At 46.8% G+C, this 20451-nt stretch overlaps 1 protein-coding gene across 3 annotated transcripts in view; it reads right to left on the bottom strand.

Moving 5' to 3' along the window:
* The window catches only part of PLA2G4A (phospholipase A2 group IVA), a 70912-nt gene extending 50669 nt beyond the window's left edge, over positions 1-20243 (bottom strand). Inside the window, exons 1-3 of one of the 3 annotated variants that reach the window (XM_053950250.1) lie at positions 20204-20243; positions 2894-2990; positions 2596-2734 (exon numbers count right to left, since the gene is read on the bottom strand). In XM_053950250.1, coding sequence (XP_053806225.1) covers positions 2596-2628 — 33 coding nt within the window. In that variant the 5' untranslated portion in view covers positions 2629-2734; positions 2894-2990; positions 20204-20243. Of the gene's footprint in view, positions 1-2595; positions 2735-2893; positions 2991-7592; positions 7891-19987; positions 20075-20203 lie in introns of those variants that run through there. The other 2 variants (XM_053950249.1, XM_053950248.1) reach the window with 2 other exon arrangements.
* Positions 20244-20451: the final 208 nt, after the last annotated feature.

Genomic DNA, 20451 nt, shown 5'->3' with positions numbered 1-20451 from the left:
TCCTCCATAAATTTAGAGAGGAAAAGAGAAAAACCAAAATCTCACCATGCCCTGTCTGAATATGGGTTTTCTGAGTTATGGGAACTCGGGCCGACGGTGTTCACTGTTCAGTCCACAGCACTTTCCATGACTGCACAGCCATGGTTCAGCATCTCCTGTTTTCACACCTCAGCTCTCCTTTGTTCCTCTCTCAACCTTTGAGTGCTTTCCTTCCCCTCAGGAAAATTTCCCTAATTATCTGCTTTGCCCTCTTTTAGATGTCCCTGCATTTGTGAGCACACAAACACCACCCCCTTCCCACCAGGGCCTGGGACACAGCCCCAGGATCTCCCGGAACACGGGCGGGTTTTGCCTGCCGCCCTTCCGGACGTGCCCAGCGAGGCAGGGATTTGCATGTGCTCAACATCACATTTGTCATATTCCAGAATGCTGAGTCACAGAGCAGGGCTCCACCAGGACGTTGGCATTCTGTGTGCCAGGCAATCAGGCAGACTGCACAGGTATTAAATGGGCTTACTTCCTTCATGTTAAGGACACTTGAGCTAACAATGGAGCTGGACAAACGAAAATATTTGCCTGTTTACTTAAGTAATTGATTTTCATGGAGTTCATGCTCTTCTTTCACAGGGTATTACAGTTAAGACAAACTTTTGTGCCCACACACAAATTTTATCTTGAAGTATTTATTCCATTGTTATAATATTTAACCTCCATATCAAAGTAAATGAAGAGGTATTACACACTTTAATTCTTTGCATTTTTGGAATAGTCAGTTCTGTCTGCATCTGCAGCAGCTTTCTGAACATCTTAATTTATACCTTAGAGTCTTTCATAAAATGAGAAAGAAAACCAAAAAGCTCAAAAAACACACAACAGTCAGCACAAGGACTCCTGGAAAATGCAGAATCCTTTTGAGTAATTTCATGCTAAATATCATTTAAATCCAGTATTTTTGCACTGATGTGAGCCTGCTGCCCATGACTGCTCAAAATGCCAAAAAAACTGTCCGCAGGATTTCAGTTTTCAAATTAAAAAACTTCAAAGATTTCCATTCACTTTCCAAGCAATTAAAGGATCAGTTCTTGCACAAACAATGTTGATTCTGGAATTAGCAACATTCCCACAAGCAACAGTTCAGCATTCCCAGGGAGCTGTAACTACATTTACTACATACACACTTTTTATTTACTATATTATATATGTAGGACAGCTCCATTCTGTTGATTATTGGTATCAAAAAGTCCTTTTATGTAAGTGATTTAATAAAATACATAACCGAGTGCCTCAGAGACCTCTCCCATAAAGGTACAGATCATTCCAAGCAATCCATCCAGAAGAGGGCACTGATGCTGAAAGGAATTAAGTCAGTATTGTCTTAACACAGACATCACCCTGAGGTTTGTCCTCCCTCCCAGCAGTTCACAGGACTGGGCAGGGAGTAAAAGCCAGTTTGACATCTGCTGGCTGCACACTGGTGTGGAGGATGTGAGTGCATGGGGCACAAACCACAGGGCTGATAAGAGATCACTTGTAGGAAGCACAGGGAGTATTTTTAGCCATGTAAAAGTAAAACACTGTGACAAGTGTGTGGCAGCTATCTCTGGGGACACCTCATTGTTGCTGCTGTCAGCCGGGTGCTGTTACGAGAAGCCCCTGACAGGAACACACCCAGTGAGGCTCTGGATTTGGGCTTGGGCAGGAATTGCCATGCCAGTGTTTGCTTTGGAAACTCACTTCCAGCACAGCTGGCATTCAGAGGCTGCTGAGCCACTGAGGGCAGTTCTGCTCCCATTTCCCTCCTCCTTCCCTTGCTCCTACTTCTACACGTCCACAAGATGAGCTCACTCTCCCCTTGGGCCAGCTCCAAAAGCACAGAATGGAATTTCTACCCATTCCATGGAATCCCAGAGTGGTTTGGGTTGGAAGGGACCCTAAAGCCCATCCAGTGCCATGGGCAGGGACACTTTCCACCAGCCCAGGCTGCTCCAAGCCCTGTCCACCTGGCCTGGGACACTGCCAGGGATCCAGGGGCAGCCACAGCTTCTCTGGGCACTCTGTGCCAGGGCCTGCCGACCATCACAGGGAAGGATTTCTCCCTAAGAAATTTTTGTCTACTTTTGTATTGAACGGGTTTTTTGCTCATTCCATTGGCTCACTGCCATCCCAAGGGTGTGACAGCTGGGACAAGGATGCAGCAGGAACACTGGAATAAAGCAGAAGGAAGGGAGCAGGGGCACAGTGTGCTGCTGAGTGGCACAGATCATCTCACTCTGAGTTTGCACGATATATTGTAAGGATTCTCGTTGAACCAACATTAGTGACATTCACCAGTTTAAGATCTAAATATCCCAAATTGTCAACTTATCTCTCCTTTATACTAATGAAAAGGGAAAGAGTACAACCCCCTGCCCCCTCCAAAACTGCACTGTAAGCAAGAAAGCTGACACACCTACCATTTCTTGAAGGAAATAGTAACAACTCAAATGATATGTGCTTATTTAGAGTAACTTCCAGCAGGGAAGGCATTATACAAGACAGTGTATATGTATCAGAGAAGATGGTGTGTGTATATATATAAGATTCAGTGGTACTTACCACAATGTGTTGATAAGGATCTATGATAGACATTTTTGCCTTAGTTTATTCAAGGCAACTGCCAAGTATCTATTTCAATCCCACACAGGAGAGGCTTCCCCTCTTTTCAGAGTGGAGTTCAGTATGAAAGGTTCTTCAACTAATAAATTAAAAAGAAGATATAATTAAAATTAATTTGTTCCTTTTAAACTATATTTTACAAAGCAAATCAGTTCCTATTCTTTAGGAAGGTTTCCACAATTCATTTGTTTACCAAGAACTTAATTTCACTATAAGCTATATAGATATAGGTATTTACCTGCCTGAGCTGGAGAAATTTCTCGTGCTTATTTCCTCTACCTCAGGGTAAGTGCAGGAATCAAGTATCTTAAATCATGCCAGTGGTTCTAGCAGCTCTACAGATAAACAAAAGAAGAGAGGAATTATATTTATCCCATAACTCTATTCAAGTATTTATGCTTCCGCGCATTACAGTCCTAGTTACAACTGCGAGCTCTGCAGGAGCAGCAATACTGCCCTCTGTAAATCCAGGACAGCAATTCCAGCTGGGGCTGCATGCAACCTCCCGGCCAACCCCGGCTGTCTGGAGATGTTCCAGAGGCTTGGAGGAGCAAACTGCAAAACCAGGACTTCATGGCTCTTCCACAAGCTCTCCATAGGCCACTGCTTTCTGAGCACTCGGTGAAGATCAGGGGCCACCAGAGGCCTTCAAAGTCAGAACTGTTTTCAACCATCAAAGTACCGGAGGTTATTCCTTTCTGCATCTTTCAAAAACTCTGGGAACTGCTGGACAGGATCAGTTCTCAGATCCAGCTGGACCATTGTCAGACTTGAACCATCAGCAGAAATTTCAAAGTGAAAAGAAGTGAAGCACCATTTGGGGTTTGGTCTCAAGGCAATGATTCCTAATTCTGAAATGGCAGGATAGGCCCTAAATGATTGTATATATCACTCCCAAACCTCTGCTCTTGAGCAACTACATGAAGGCATGACAATTAAAATTTAGTTTCATTATGATCACTAGAATATTACAATGTCCTTTCTTTAATCACTGAATCATTAAGGCTGGATAAGCCCTCCAAGATCAAGTCCAACCGTTAATCCAGCACTGCCAGGTCCATCAGTAAACCACATCCCAAAGCACCATATCCCACATGTTTTCTGACCACTTCCAGCAACAGCGATTCCCTCACTTCCCTGGTCACGCCTGACCACCCTTTCCTTGTCAGCCCTAACAATAGTTTGAGGCTAGGAATCACCCTGGGTTTATTTATTCATTTTTATCTGAGGAAGTGTGAATAAGAAAGACATCAGCATTGGCAAGTCACGGTAAACGTGCCCAGGGACGTATATCATTTCTGGAGGAACTGCTGACATCTTGGAAGGCAATCCAGGAAAGGGAACAGCAGGAGCTACCCAATCACCATAGCTGAGAGGAAATTTCATAGCAGAGAGGAAATTTGTAAAACCAGAAAATACTCATTTCCCATAAGTGCACAGCCAGCTACCACACTCACTTTGAGAGGATACACAAAACCGAGCCAAGGAAGTAAGAGAACAGGTTAGACCCAGGACGAAAAGCCTGGTTCGAGTTAATGTCCTGCATCCTAAAAGCAGAGTTCCAGTTCCCCAGATGATCCCTCAACTGGTTCAGACATGAGATCATGCTCTCTCTCCCTACAACCCCCCGCCTCACTTGTTCCAACATCTGCAGGAAGCGCGTTCGTGATGCTGCAGACAACGGCCTCTTTGGCTACGGGGCCAGGACGAGTCCCCAAGCGCCATCTGCCCTCCATGCTGGATGAGGCAAGGATCGTGTAGATGGACAAAAATGCAACCACGTCATCAGCAACTGCATCGCAACACCCGCGCAGAGCGCCGGGCAGGGCTCTCAGCGGGACAGCGGGGCCAGGGAGCAAGGAGGCCTCGTACACAAAGGCCGGCACCCCGGGGTCCCACGCGGCTCCGACCACCAGCACGGCACATGCCAGCCCTGCCCACGCCGTGCTACTCCAAATGGCAGCTCCTGGCTTGCTGTGTTCAGCAGAGTCACTCAGGATGTGATAAACACAGGCAGGTACCCGAGCACGGGCCCCAGTGCCATTTCAGGGGCCCAGGGCTAAAACTGCGGGTGCTGAATGGTGGGTGCTGCTGCCTATTACCTGTTCCTGTAGAAAAGCAGGTTGAGTTAACATTCAGGCAATGCAGTCAGACCCCCACCCAACACTCACCGCAGCTGGCTCAGCGAGAGAGGCAAGAAAGGCTCTTTTGGCAAGGTTTTATTCCAGCGAGTAAATCACACGAAGCTGAAGGGAACCGGGCCAGAAAGAGGACCACCACATGGTGCAGGCAGCTTAAGAAGGGGAAGGGGTGAGGGGGCAGAGCTGAGGGCAGGGGAACTGGTCTCTAGGGGAAGGGGGGTGGCCACCAGTGATATCAAGCCAGTGAGGGGACAGGGAAAGGGGAAACTGGGGGAAGTGAGACAGAAGTCCATGTGGGAATCTGCCTTTTCCCCCCAGGAGGACCAACTCTATGGTAGTTAGTCACTGCCCTCGCCAAGGCAGAGGACTTGAGAACTGACTGAGAGCAGAGCGCTCATGGGATGCTACACAGGGCTGGCAGAGGGACAGCTATCCATGCACTTCCCAGAGCCAGCAGGACATCTCAAGAGCAAGCAGACATTTAAGTGACTTGAATACTTAACCCCTTACAGTGGATTTAATTCAAATCAGCTAATTACATCCTCTGGAAGCTCGTACTGCCTTACCCACGGAGTTTGGGTAAAGCACACAAAGAGATTTCTAGATCTAAAAATTGTAGTGTGGCAGAGGAGCCAAATACAACACAACCAGGAAATTCTGATTACGCTCATCAAGAGCCGTGAAGAAAGTCTTGAAGAATGTTTACTGCAAACATCTGCAGCAAATAGAGCTGTAATCCCAAAATTATCTTGTAAAACACTTCCCCTACATGCTGTCCATCCCACACAGCCTAAAGGGAAAGTCTTCATGGAATCAGAGAATGTCTTGAGTGGGAAGGAATCCCTAAGGATCATCCAGTCTGACTCCTGGCCCTGCACAGACACCCCAGCAATCCCTGAGAGCGCTGTCCACACTCTCCCGGAGCTCTGGCAGCCTTGGGGCCATGCTCATTCCCTGGGGAGCCTCTGGGGGAAGAACCTTTCCTGGTATCCAGGAAAACCCTCCTCTGGCCCAGCTGCAGCCCTTCCCTGGGTCCTGGCCCTGGTCACAGGGAGCAGAGATTGGAGCTGCCCCTCGGGAGGAGCCGCAGCTCCCGGTGAGCTCTGCCCTCAGCCTCCTCTGCCCCAGGCTGGCCGTAACCAATTCAGGGCTGGATCACAAGCACACACAAAGTCCTGCCCTTGAGCTGGAGTTGGTATCCCCGCCCTTGGCAGATGCAGGGGAAGCAGTGCCTCTAAACACATCTTCAAGGACACTCTGATATTACCAGCACAGGTCGTTTTGCTTCCCTGATAGCTGATGGTGTCACCCATCTGTGAGTGTGCTGCTGCTGGGGCTGACAGCATTCCGTCCTAAAGGAAGAGCACCTCAAGGCAGCACCACCAACATTAACTAAGCTGGCCATACTGTTTAACTGTATATTATAGGTAATCAAAGAAGAGATTAAGTTAACTGGAGAACAGAGGGTTGTGTGGAAACCTTCCAGCAGCCTTTCAGGATGTGAAGGGACCTACAAGGAAGCCAGAGGAGGACTGCATCAGGAATTGTGACACAACAAGGGGGAATAGCTTCAAACTGACTGAGGGGAAATTTAGATTCAACATACAGAAGATATTCTTCCTTCTAAGGGTGGGCAGGCCCTGGCACAAGGTGCCCACAAAGCTGTGGCTGCCTCTGGATCCCTAGAAGTGTCCAAGGCCAGGCTGGATGGGGCTTGGAGCAACCTGGGAAAGTGTCCCTGCCCATGGCAGGGGTTGGCACTGGATGGGCATTAAGGTCCCTTCCAACCCCTATGATTCCATGACCCTCTGATTCTGTTTTATTGGTCAATGTCCAAATTGACACAAATTTACAAATTACACAGCAAATAAGCTACAGTTTAGCCTGGCCCTGTCATGGACAGCCAGCCTTTCCCTTTCTCCCAGTGCCATAAATCCCAGCCTTGTCATGGAGAGCCAGTCTTTCCCTAAGTGCCTAAATCTCACTTTCAGCCAGAAGTGAACTCTACTTCTAGCTCTGTTTCATTGCCAGGCACAGTTTCAGACACCATCAGTACCAAGCTATCAGTGGATAGCTGGATCACTCCTTGAGTCAATAGTCTTCTGTGATCTCAGCTCATACTCACTTGAGGTGACAGACTGAAGTGGAGAAGGGATTATTGTCTTGGAAGACCAACTATATAACACAGTAACTCACAAAAAGAAGCTACACACGCACACAGGCAGATATTATTACTGGAACATTTTCATTCTCAGTACATTCCTGGATAATTCATTTGTACAGGATATGTCAAAAGATAAGAAGAATAATGAGATTTTTCCCATGCTGAGCACAAGCTTACTCTGGAGTTAGTCTCACAAGTGGAAAAGCCCTGAAAATGAGTAAACACAGCACAATATAAATATCATTGCCAGAATACGTCTTCTCAAGTGTAAGAAAAATCATTAGAGGGAGGTTGTTTATATCAAGCTGTCCAATTCTTCTTAAAAAATCAAAGACACGAACAAATTTAAATATAATGTGTGACTCACCAGCATAGTCATTAACTTTCAATCTATTAGGAGAAGAGTAAGGGGTAGAGAATAAGCTAAGTAATGACTCAGACTTTTTGTATGAATGTCACCCTCCATTTGTATCAAATCAGATTAGAGCATTTTATTTGGTTAGATTGATCCTGTGATTGTATAACAGAAATAACAAATACTCTGTTTCTACATGACTTTGTCTAGCATCCTGGAAAATCACTGTAATGTTATTTCTTAATTTAGGGCTTCCCACACAAGGAGGAAGGATTACCTCTGACTCCATGTAGAGCATCCATCACTCCACTTCCACCACAAATGAAAAAGTGGATTCTCTGCTGATGTGCCAAGTAGATCCATGGGCCAAGGCCAAAGGGATGAGGGTCAACAAGGACAAGTGCTGGGTCCTGGCCTCGGGTCACCCCAACCTCCTGCAGCTCCAGCTGAGGGGAAGAGTGGCTGGAAAGCTGGAAGAGGCCCTGGGGGTGCTGGGGACAGAACTTAAAAATGAGCCCAGGTGTGGCCAGGTGGGCAGGAGGCCAGTGGCCCCTGGGCTATGCCAGCCCTGGTGTGGGCACAGGCCCAGGGCAGTGGCTGTGCCCTGTGCTGGCACTGCTGAGGGGCCTCGAGGGCTGGGTCCAGTTCTGGGCCCTCGTGGCCACAGAGCCCTGGAGGGGCTGGAGCGTGTCCAGGGAAGGGAACGGGGCTGGGGAAGGGCTGGAGCACCAGGAGGGGCTGAGGGAGCTGGGAAGGGGCTCAGCCTGGAGAAAAGGAGGCTCAGGGGGGACCTTGTGGCTCTGCACAACTCCTGACAGGAGGGGACAGCCGGGGGGGTCGGGCTCTGCTCCCAGAACAGGGACAGGAGGAGAGGGAACGGCCTCAGGCTGTGAGGTTGGACATCAGGAGGATCTTCTTCAGGGAAAAGGTTGTCAGACATTGGAACAGACTGCCCATAGTGGAGTCCTCACCCCTAGAGGTGTCCAAGGAAGTGCTCTGGGCTGGTGACAAGGTGGGGGTCAGTCACAGGCCTTTTCCAATCCCAGTGATTCTGTAGTTCTATGACTGCTCTCCCCATGCCTTGCTAAGGAACTGTGGGTGGGAGGAAGGATTCTGAGCAGAAGGGCGAAAAGTTCAACCTTTGTGCCACATTTTTGGAGGACACTGTGAAGTGAAGCTTGTCAAGGAAGTTGACACAGCATAGCTAGACAGGAGATTTTAGGATCTCACTTCCTGCTATAGGGGAGTTAATAGATGAAAAGATAGTGAATCTTTTTTTAAAGATTAATTGTTGGCCTGTAAGCAATTACTGAAAGTATAGGTGACACAGCAACAGTGGAAGGAGGGCTGTAAACACTCTAGCAGGGCTGAAAGTCTGGAAAAGTCCCAACAATCACCACCAGTGTAAAGTTTCTCCTTTTCTAGTGCTGAAGGCTACTTTGGAGGCCAAAAGTGAGGAAGACAAAAGTTGCAGAATTATCAAGCCACAGATACACTCCATGATACAGGAGGCAAGGCTTGGTGAGTCAAGGGCATCAGACATGGTCCTTTAATAAACTTGAATTAGGCTGGATTCAAAACATCCTCCCTTATCTTATATTCTGCAAGGAATGGCCTCCCCAACAGGAATATTCAAGAGGCTGGAAGCATCTCTGCCTGAATACCCTCACCTGTGTGACGATGGCCATGGGAGTTCCCTGGACTGAAAACCCAGCCAGGTGCTGTAGTTTCCCCATAGATAGCATCTGCAACTCTGAGGAAGAGGCAACTGATTCAGGGCACAATGGTTTATGTTACAATTATCCTGCTTACGCAAAGGGGACTTAACAAGAACCACTCGCTGCAACAGCCTTGTGAGGTTATGAGAAAAACCCATGTCCCCATATGTGAACTCGCTGTATGGCCAACTCACAGAAGGACTTCAAAGTGGAAGTGAGTAAATTCAAAGTAAGGAGTTCATTTATTCAAGGAATGAAAGAGCTCCTTGAGTTGATACCTTTAAATAACTGTTCTTCAACATCATATTTTACTTCAACTGGAATTGCACTGGAAATAAAAAACAGCCTTGAGAAACAACAACAAACTCAGCTGAGAAATGCCAAGAATACTCTTTAAAAATGGCAACAATTACTATCCTTTGCTACAGAAATCAAAGCCACAAGGCAGAGTCTCAAAATTGGTCAAAAAACCTCAGGCAGCTGACCAGTAATCCCCACTGCACAGGTCAGGCTTATGTGGGAAGCAGCACACTTGTTTTCCAGCAAGAAAGCCAAGAAACAAAGAGGAACATGAAAAATCTGATGGAAGTTCCATGAAAAACAATTATTAGGATATGGACCTGGACCAATTAGAATGCATTACTCAAGCCCACCTCTGCAGGTAATTTACTATGAGCACAGTGCAATTAGGAAAAGCAGATGGAAAAATGCCCAACATTTCTATACAGTAGGAAATTGGGACCTAGTTATTCCACAAATAAACTTTCCATCACATAATCCTGGAATGATGTGGGTTGGAAGGGACTTTAAAGTCCATCCAGTGCCACCCCTTGCCACAGGCAGGGAGACCTCCCACTGTGCCAGGTTGCTCCAAGCCGTGCCCAACCTGGCCTTGGACACTTCCAGGAATGTTTGACAATTATTTTTTAAGGGTATTTGCACTTTTGGAAGCCCAGCTTAAGGTTCACTTCTGAATTTCAAGATATTGGGTGCCCCAAGTACCCAGAACCAGGCTCTCTGAAATGGAAAAACTCACTGCCAGTGGCAGCTTCCAAAGTCTTGCCAGGAATGCAAACACTTATGCAAGAACTCCTAAAATTAAATGATAGACATCTCAACTGCAACACCTGACTGGGCAGAGCTTTTTGTTGACTATATTCCTTTAAAGCTCATGTGAAGGGGGGAAAGGAAGGGAAAAAACCTCCCTGCCTTTCTTTCTTACCTGGAGCATTGACAAAACTTCCCACTTACTCTGCTGCACTATGGTCAAGAGCTGCTGCCTGCCAAAACCTCAGGATCCCCCTTCCAGAATCCTCACTGGTACCCTGGCAAGAACTGTTGCTGCATGATTTAGAGCTTTAGAATCAGCTTCCAAAAATCTCATTCCAAATCCAACCCTGTTCCTTGGGAACAGCACCAAGCTCAGCCAAGTTCTAAGTATTTCTGAGCCAATTCCTTTTAAAGATTCTATTAAAATCATGAGGATTTGATTCTTACATATCTGTAACTTATCCACGCCTTCATTCCCCTTCTTTTGCTTCCCTGCTATAAAGTAGGAATGGTTTAAAAACAAGAACTCTAGGGAAAACATTAGAAAAAGCTTTTATTTAAGTATTTATGGGGTTTGGGGAAGAGAATCCAACATGCAAAGATGCCTGGTGCACTCAGGCTTCAACTGAGGCAGCTGACAGCCCTTCTGCACTACAGTTATGCAGTGGTTTCACACAAAACCCCAAAAAATCAGCTAAAAATGGAATGAGCTGGTAAAATTTAACAGCTAGCTTATGGTCAGTAACGCATGTAAAACAAATTTAGCTGACCGTCAGGTCAATATTTCCTTTCAGTATCTTTTTCATTCTTTTTCAGTTCAATTAGTATCTATTTTGGGGATTTCCTGGCCTCTTGGCACAGGCTGTAGCCCCAGCCAGGCTGCTGGCACTGCCAGGCTGGAGGAAGGGTTGCACACACAAGGTATGTTTTGTCATCTCCCACTCGTCATGTCTGCACAATGTGACTCAACTTTCTGGTTTTGAGCTCCTCACTCCAAACACGAGCTCTGGTCACTGTCTGCAGCCAAGGGGACAATTGTGCAGCACTTCCTTTGGTCTCTATGGTCACAGCACTTAAAGCATGACAAAGTCAGAGTCACTCAAGGAAATCTGTCTGGACTTTCTAGTAAAAGTAGGCATGAACAAACTTCTGACGCTGACATTTTTCAGCCTCTTTAAATACTGAGAGTAAAATTTATATGGAAATATTTCATAGCTATTGACAAGCTGGAGTCTGAGTAAGTAACATAAATATATGTTTTACACACAGACACAAAGACAAACATAGACATGCCCAACACATATATTACATTTTTGAGAGAAGAAATTAAGTACTTCCATAACAGTGATCTTTGTCTTGTACCCAACCCCTGGCTGCTGAGCAAAGCCAGACCTGGAGCAAAGCCCACCTGGCCCCACTCAGCCAAGCCTCTGGCCAAGCAGACCTTCAGCCCTGGATCTGAGCTGTTACACAGAATCCCAGACTGGTCTGGGCTGGAATGGACCTTAAAGACCATCTCATCTCGTTCCACCCCCAGGGATGCCACTCACTATCCCTGGTTGCTCCAAGCCCCATCCATGCTGGCCTTGGCTATTTCCAGGGATGGGGCGGCCACAACCTCTCAGGAGCAAGCAGTCCCTGAGCTGCCAGCTTGTGTTTGAAGGCAACCTCATCTTGGCAAAGCGTTTGCACAGGGGTTTGATTTTCTGCACAAGACTTGGCTGGGCTCTCCTCCACCCTCCCATCCTGCTGGAGAGGGCACACAGTGGCACCTTCCTGCTCAGAGACCACGCTGGGAGCGGCGCCTCACTGCCCCTGCCCGAGCTCCTTCCTTTTCCTGTGCTGTGGCTCTCACAACTTCCCCACGTTCTCAGTTCCCTGGACAGCTCTGCCAGCCCTGCCCTGCTCCTGCTTTGTTCCAAATTCATTAAATTGAATTTGGAATTTTGGTTTTCTGCCCCACCATTCCGGACGGATTCAGAGTGCCAACAGGGAAAACACCGAGCTGTGGCACGAGCTGCCGATTTAGGAGGAAAGCTTTGGATCAGGTGCCACTTCATTTTTAGATAACTCTTATCTACACAGACACACAGTGAAGGCCTGAGAGAATGAAGGGAAGGACTGAAGCCACTACTATTGTAAATGCAGGTGAACCCAGTGGGAAGAAATGCTGATGTCTGACTCCAGTTCAGAAGGATGAATTATTTCTTTATTATAACTATGCTAAAATACATTAATATACTATTTAAAGGAGACACTAAACCTACATACCTACTTGTTCTAACTACCATATCTAACTCACTCACAACTGGTGACCCTCTGGCAAGAGCCCAGCCACAGGTGGATCTGATTGGCCATCAGGCTCAAACAATCCTCACCAGAATCCAATCAAGCAATCACCCCAGGTAAACAATTCTCCAAACACATTCCACATGAGAAAAACACAGAGCAGAAATAGAAACTGTTTTCTCTTTCTTCTCTCTGTGCTCCTCTATGAAAAAATCCTGAGAGAGAGAAGAATGTGCCTGCCACACACTACAAACGAATGCCCAACATTTTATTGGAAAATTTTTCTCCATCATAAGCAAAAAAAAAAAAAAAAAAAAAAAAAAGTAAATTTCTCTTTATTGTAATATGACTCTACCAGTACCAGGAGGTAATTCCATCAGTGGTTACACAAAGCAGAAAAAACCCACAGAAGTAACAAAACCCATAAAAACATAGCAACTTAAACATGGATTTCAGGAGTATGATACAGTAACTCGCAGTCACTAAGGAGCCACAAACAATTACTTCAAAGGTAAAAGGACAGCAATCAAAGGGAGGAAGAAACCCCAAATTTGCATATCCCCTTGTTAAAGACCTTTGCAAAATCTGGGACACAAGGGGACTTTCATGCTCCTCTCTGAGGCACAGAGGATTGGTTCAAGAAACTTAAATGAACTATGACTACTCTCTTACCAAACTACCTAACCTTCTAATTTAACTATTTCTTAAGACACCGAGGGCTTACTCCCTCCTTGCCAGCTCAAACTCTCTCCCAGCATATGAAACACCCATGGATGTGTTGGCTCTGTGGTGAAAGGGAAATGACTGACACATTACAGAGCAGAGAGTACATAGTGCAGGTGTTTGACCACTTTGCAAGAAGACTTTCTATAAAGAAAATAAGCACAAAGAAAAGAAAACAAATAAAGAAAATAATAATAAATAAAGAAAATAATAAATAAATAAGAAAATAAATAAAAGAAAATAAGCACAAAGTTGTCAGAAGAGAATTACATCAGTTTAAATAAAACCCTTTGGGGGAGAGTTTAACCCCACTTATACTCAAAACAGCACTTAAAGGAAAACAGTCACTAAGTGGCCAGGAAAGGCCACTCACCTGGGGGAGAAAGACCTTGCTCTGCCCACACAATTTCTTTCAGATGGTGATTTTGATTCAGATTTGGCTTAATGCCTCAGAAGAAGCTATTTCATTTGACAGAACCATAGAAGGTCTGAAGGGACCTTAAAGCCCATCCAGTGCCACCCTGTGCCATGGGCAGGACCATCTCCCACTAGCCCAGGGTGCTCCAAGCCCTGTCCAGCCTGGCCTTGGACACTTCCAGGGATCCAGGGGCAGCCACAGCTTCTCTGGGCACCCTGTACCAGGGCCTGCCCACCCTCCCAGGGAAGGATTTCTTCCTAATAGCCAATATAATTTTCTCTATAGCAAAAAAAACCCTTATAAAAATTTAACCTGTGTTCTCCAGGCCACAGGAGAGTTGAAGAGCTCATTGAATAGCACACTGAGTTAATGAATTTGGGATTCTTGGAAAAAGTAATTTAAATATAAAAAGCAAAATAACACTTGGAAGCATGTCCCAGCTGAATGCAATCACTCAAAAACCTGTGTGGACATGTGCTATTCCAAGTGGAAAATGCCAGAGAAATGCAAGACGTTGGCAGGCTTTGCCATTAGCAAAGAGCTGGTTCTCACTACCATCAGCACAGCTCCCTAAGGGAACCTTACAGTGCCTGGGAGTCTGAGAGCATCATCACTGAAACAAACACACACCCATAAAAACACTCTGGATTTAGGGAAAGCCAGGACCTGCTTCCCAGCACCCTCCTCTCAGATGCTGTCCAAGCTCTGTTCCCATTTTTGTTAAGTTTTTCACCAGCACTGTCCTTAAGTCACAGCTGTGGGGTTTTGGTTACACAGAGAAAGTGACTTTTTCTTCACAATACAACAGTCCAAAAACACCAGGTTTGTGAAAATTACAGAGTCCTGCCTTTATCAGGAGATAAAGGGGTGTTACACTCAGTGCTATGGTTAGAAACTCATGATCCATTCTGCTTGGATTAAGGAGGACAAGGATTCAAACAGAACAGCAGCACATGAATAGTTAGTTCTGTATTTTATAGAAATTGTCTAGGATAAGAGATGGCCACTATTGCAATGTTCACTTCAACACACACCCATATTGATTAAATTAAAGAACAGATGTGTCTCAAAAGTCTTTCAAAATTCTCCATTATAGGCTAGTTTTGAAAAACAGAACACAATAGGATCAACCAGAAAATTTCCATTTACTCACATTCCACAACCACCTTCTCCCCAAAATGTAGTTTCATGTTGTTTCTTCCAGTACTGCCAGATCAGGCAGCAGCTGCTGGCTTTGCATAGAGCTCCAGTTTTGCATGTGAGGTCCAAAGGCAGAGTATTTGGGATGGAGCATGCAAAGTGTTGGTGCATGCCACAGCCAGAGCTGCTCCCTGTTCAGAGCAATCATCCACAGGTGCTGTTTGCTTTCCCCTGGGATGGGACAGAATGGAACCTCTGCTTGGGGACATTTGTTTTTAGCATCCACTTGACAGTGCAGTAAGTTAAATACATGAGCAACACAGTTTTAGTAATTAAATCCTATTTATAATCCCTACCCTTAAGAAACAGACATGGTAGTGGGAGGGACAGGGAAGCAACACCAAAACAAAAGTAACCTCACACCGAACCTGTAAGGCTAAATCTTTCTATTGCATGGTCTGGCCAAGGCCATGGAGCAGATGGGATGAGACAGCCTGGACATGTGCACCCAATTCTTACTCCATCAGCTCCATCTATCCCAACATTCCACTTATCAGTCCTGTCCTTCATGCATGTTTCATAAAATGCAATCCCCTGGGGGCTGGGACTGCCGTTTACAGCAAGAAATACACATTTGTACAGATCTTATTGTAAGATCTCTGTGTGTGCGTAAATAAGGACCTTTATAATCCCAGTAAATAGGAAAGAATAATTTATTATAGAAGTGCACATTACTACTCATCTTGGCAAAGGATATGAGCACTGATAGTACTAGTAGGAAAAGAAATTAGAGCCTTACTGATTTATGCTGCAATCATTCTAAGGAAAATACCAGATGAATACCAAAAATTAGTCAGTTTAACAGCTTTACTATCAGATAACCACAAAAAAACACAGATGCAGCTGATACATCTCAAATAGTTCAGAACTTATATATGTGGAAGCTTTTGACCCTGTATTTTGTGTCTCCTTTCTAAAGTTGCACATTTAGGGAAGCTGGAAAGATGGAAAGAAAAAGATTTTTGTTTGCAAGCTTAGCTGTGTTTTTAAAAGTACACTTTCAGCATCCTAAGCTGAAGTAACGTTGTTATCAGGAGAAAAAGCAGCTCTGTATCTTTCTCTCCAAGTTACCAGTTCTACCACTCATCTGGAAGGAGATTAAACATCGCAATTAAAGAGGGCTTGCCAGCAGAGCTGTGCAGCCTGGACAGCAGCCCAGTGCTCAGAGGCACCACAGGCACCACTCACCCAGCTCTGACACCAACCCCAGAGACTGCACCCCTTGCACAGAGCAAAGGGCACTTCCAGAGCATCATCTCTGTGCTCTGAGGGATATCTCTTTGGAATCACACGGACTTTATCATGGAAGCACCTGCTTTTCCTCCAGGGATCACTTAAAGAGTCTGGGACACTCACACAGTGACTCCTACTCCAGCTGTTTGTCAGTCCAGATCCCAAAAACATCCTTCCCAGGCCCCCAGCCAGGGAATAATTAGCATTGACTCCATGATTGCAGAAGGCTGATCAATTGCTTTATTATATCATCTTACACTATATTATACTCTAGTTATTAAGAAACTCTGTAACCCTTCCAGCCAGTCCAATACAGCTTTGACCTAATTGGTCAATCAATCCAAACACCATCCAGTGTCTAATTAAGAAATCACTTTTTGGTAAACAAATCTTCCACATGTGCACAACAGCAGGTGCAACAAGTAGAGATAAGAATTGTTTCTCATTCTTTCTCTGATCTTCTCACAGCCTTCCCTGGGAAAATGCCTGGGAAAGTTGTGCCTGCTCTCTGTGGCCAGAGAGCTGCTGCCACACTTCCCCACATGTGCTGAGAGTCTTGGAATTACCAGCACACAGCAAAAGTGTGAGCTGATATGGAAGTGTCATCCCCACAACCTGCACTCTGGGAAAGGAAAACACTCTGGGGGAAAAGCTGCAGTGCCTGTGTCCCCTGGCACAGCTGCCAGCTGAGACAGGACCAGCACAGGCTGAGGAAGCAGCACAGCTGACAGCCCATAATGTACTTGTGAGAAAATCAGTCAAATCTGTACATCTATCAATATATGGCTGATATTTTCCCCTCACCAACACTGTTGGCTCATTTTTTACAGAAACTGTGTCATTCTATATAATACCACAGAAGCCCAGAGTGATTTGGGTTGGAAGGGACCTCAAAGCCCATCCAGTGCCACCCCTGCCACGGGCAGGGGCACCTTCCACCAGCCCAGGCTGCTCCAAGCCCCATCCAACCTGGCCTTGGACACCTCCACAATGTGTTCAAACTGGAGAATTAATCGATATTTCTAAAAAAAAGTCCATGAATTCTCACTTGCAGTATCACCACAATATTTTTCATTAAAAAAAAAAAACAGAGCAAAGTTAAATGTTTAGTAGGTCCTTTTGCTTTCCCCATAATTTGTTTAAAAAGAAAATATTGGAAGCTTTTGGTGCTCAGTTTGGTCCTGCTTTGGAGACCACTTTCCCCTGTCCTAGAGCCCCCCTCCCACCCCTGCCTCATCAGCTGAGTAACTCTGCTCCAGACGTTGACACACAGGCTACTGGAAATTGGTACAGTCAGGAAATTTGGGTCATCTCTCTGAGGTAAACAGTAAATGAAAATCCTCAGGAAAGTCTGAATACCAAGGTGATGAGGGGCTGGTTTTTTTCTTCTTTTTAAAAAAGGAAGAATTCTTTTGAAAGTATTCTGTTACTATATCACGTTATTATAACCTAGGGCAGTGATGAGGTCATTTCCATTACCGAGGCAGGTTCTGGGATTTGTTTTTCAGACTACTGAGAAAGACACAGTTATATCAGTGCCTCAGCAAACCCAGACAAGAGTTCATCACCTCACAGCAAGGTCCTGCTGGCCCTGCCCATCAAATCAAAGACAAATTCTTCCACAAATTATGTAGAGCTTCTGTTTAGAAAGAGACAAATGAAATAAAACCAGACCAGTGGCAAACTCAGTATAAAAGAGTGTCCCATGAGTGGCCCCCAGGCTTTAACTGGAAGCTGAATTCCTAGCTGAGCTAGAGCTGTAGGGAAGGACCTGCTTTTATTGCTTAAATCATGTCCAGACTGTAAGGCACCAATATTTTTAATACGTACTTGCCCATCAGTGTCAACTAAACAATTAGTTAAGAATTCAGTTTTGCTCCCTCAAGGCCACTCCCATTCCTCAGATACAGAGGATAAGTGCCCTGAAGGATAGGGAGACTCTGCTCCACAGCATTGTTATGTGTCAGGTAAAAAGTAAATTGGAATTTAATCTCTCAGCTCCACATTCACCACAGGCCATACCATACTCTGAGCTTTTACCTCTTAAGCTAGAAATTTCCCACAGAAAACTAAGTATTTTCTCACATTTTGTAGTCAGTTTTCATATACTTGAACTTCTGGGTACAACAGGGAGACACCTCATTCTCTGGATGCTACTTGCTGCTACCCCTGGTATTTTCCATCCCAAGCCATTCAATTAACTTCATGTGATTTGATTTCACAGTTCCCAAGTCTCCAGTCCCACTGCCAAGGCTGTCCTGTTCCAACCTACATGGAAGTCACCGAGGTTGCCACATCCCTGGATATTGCACATCAATTCAAACACTCCAACAGAGCCATTCCCATTATTCCTGCAGCAATGTGCACCCAGAAGGTCATTTCTGCATTGCACTGGGTCCAGCCCTTGGCATTGCCAGGAAGAACTGAGGTTATCCAAAGTGTCAGTGAAGTCTGCTCAGTGGTTTTGCAGGAGGGAAATACTTAGTGCTCACCCCGTGCTCGTGATTTTTCCCCTTTGTAGGATGAAAATTGATGAACTGAAGGGAAAAAACTACGGCAAAACCTGAAATATTTCCCATTCTAGCTGGTTTAGGCCAACTGGCAAATGCAACCTATTCAAAGTGCCATGAAAATTAAACTTATGATAACAATGTTCAATGGAATATATTCAAGTTAAGATGAAATCAAATATGCAACTCAAGTGATACAGCAGCATTGGATAACTTCTCTTTTTTTTTTTTTTTTTTTGGCTTTTTTTCTAATTTTTTTTAAGAAAAACAAGTAATAAACAGCGCTTGGTGCCAAGAGTCAAACTGGTGTTTTTCCAGTGCAGATTGACTGGCCATGCACGAAGAGATTAATTTATGTGATTCAAGCATAAATCAATATTTGCATTTCTCTTTTGTTATGGATCCCTGCCACAGGGGAACAAGAGAGTGCAGAAAGCTGGACAGGGCCAACGTGAATATTTGGACAGACAACAGTGCTAGAAGAGCATTTATCTCTACACCGTGTATTGAAAACTTCTCACTAAAAAAAAAAAAAAAAAAAAGCACATCAGTTTTCAATTTATGCTTTCTGTCTGGAGTCCTTAGCAGGCTGAACAATTCTTGGTAACCACAAAGCAGCTGATCCCATGCATCAATAGCTTCACGTGCATCTCACCCTACTGAGGTGCAGAACAGCATCTTCTGCCAGAAACAAGCCCTACCCGCACCACTGCTCCTCCCTCGGGGTTGGAGCTTCAGCCGGGAGTCTGCATCCCATCATGCACGTGGGAAATTCCACACTCAGCAGTTCAGGCGGCCGAAGGGATTTTCCCCAAAGCGAAGGCACAAGGTCAAGCTCTGGGCAGGGGTCACGCAGCCTCAGCAGCTCCAGCTCCCCAGGGGAGGGGACAAACCCCAGTGCAAAGCCCAGGGCTGCTGGGGGAGCACGAGCACAGGAATTGAGGCAGCAGCTTCTGCACAGGTGCAGCAGGGCTGGCCAGAGGCCGGGCAGAGCAAACCACCCCGCACCTGTGAGTGTGCGAGTCCCAAAAACGGCACAGGGAACCCCATGGAAACCGGGCTGCTCCAGGCCAGGCTGGACCGCGCTTGGAGCGCCCTGGGCTAGTGGAAGGCGTCCCTACGCATGGCATGGCGTGGGACTGGATGGGCTGTAGGGTCTTTTCCAACCCAAACCATTCCGTGATTTTGGTCCGTGATCACACCAATGTAAGTGAACAGAAACCTGCTAAAGGCCGTGACCAGGAACTCTTACAGGCATTTCTCTCACATCAGACCCAAGAGAAGAGCTGCTCTCGCAGGCATTTTGCAGAATGTTCCCTCTGCAGCCGCCCTGCCGCACTTCCCCACAGCTCGCACGGCCGACTGCTTCACCGCCGGTGCCCGTGCCAGTGCCAGTGCCAGCCGCGGGACAGGGGCCGGGCACGACCCGGGAAGCTGAATCCCTAGCTGAACCAGACGGATGGGGATGGAGCTGCGGGACCTGAGCGGGGTCCCGCTCCCGCCCGCTCCCCCCGCGCTGCCTCCCGCGTACCTCTCGGAGCCGCGCGGAGCGAGCGCAGCGGGCCGGGCGCGGCCGGGGCTGTCCGCGCAGGGACTGCGCCCCGCGGGGGCTCCTCCGGCCCGGGCTGCACCGTCCCGTCCCGTCCCGTCCCGTCCCGCCGCGGGGGCGGCTCCGCACCGGCCCCGTTCCCGGCGCCGCTCCTCGCCCGGCCCCGCTGGCCCCCGCTCGCTCCCACCCCGCGCTTACGGCTGCCGGGCTCCGCCGGGCGCGTCCCGCTCCGCTCCCGCCGCGGGCGACTCCGCGCTCCGGGCGGGGAGGGGCCCGCGCCGCCACCGCCTCTTAAGGAGGATCCAGGCGCCGGCCGGGGCTCTGGGGACAGTAGCTGAGAGGGGGACATGGGGTGAGCGGGGACAGCGGCTGCGAGCGGGGACAGCGGCGGGGCTGCGGCGGCTCCGTCGCTCCGGGCGCTGCGGTGACCGGGCCGAGGGGACGGA

This window comes from Vidua chalybeata, chromosome 9 (genome assembly GCF_026979565.1).
Source record: "Vidua chalybeata isolate OUT-0048 chromosome 9, bVidCha1 merged haplotype, whole genome shotgun sequence".
Lineage (NCBI taxonomy): Eukaryota > Metazoa > Chordata > Aves > Passeriformes > Viduidae > Vidua > Vidua chalybeata.
The sequence above is the reverse complement of the archived record's forward strand: the minus strand, read 5'-3'. Positions and strand labels throughout refer to the sequence as shown.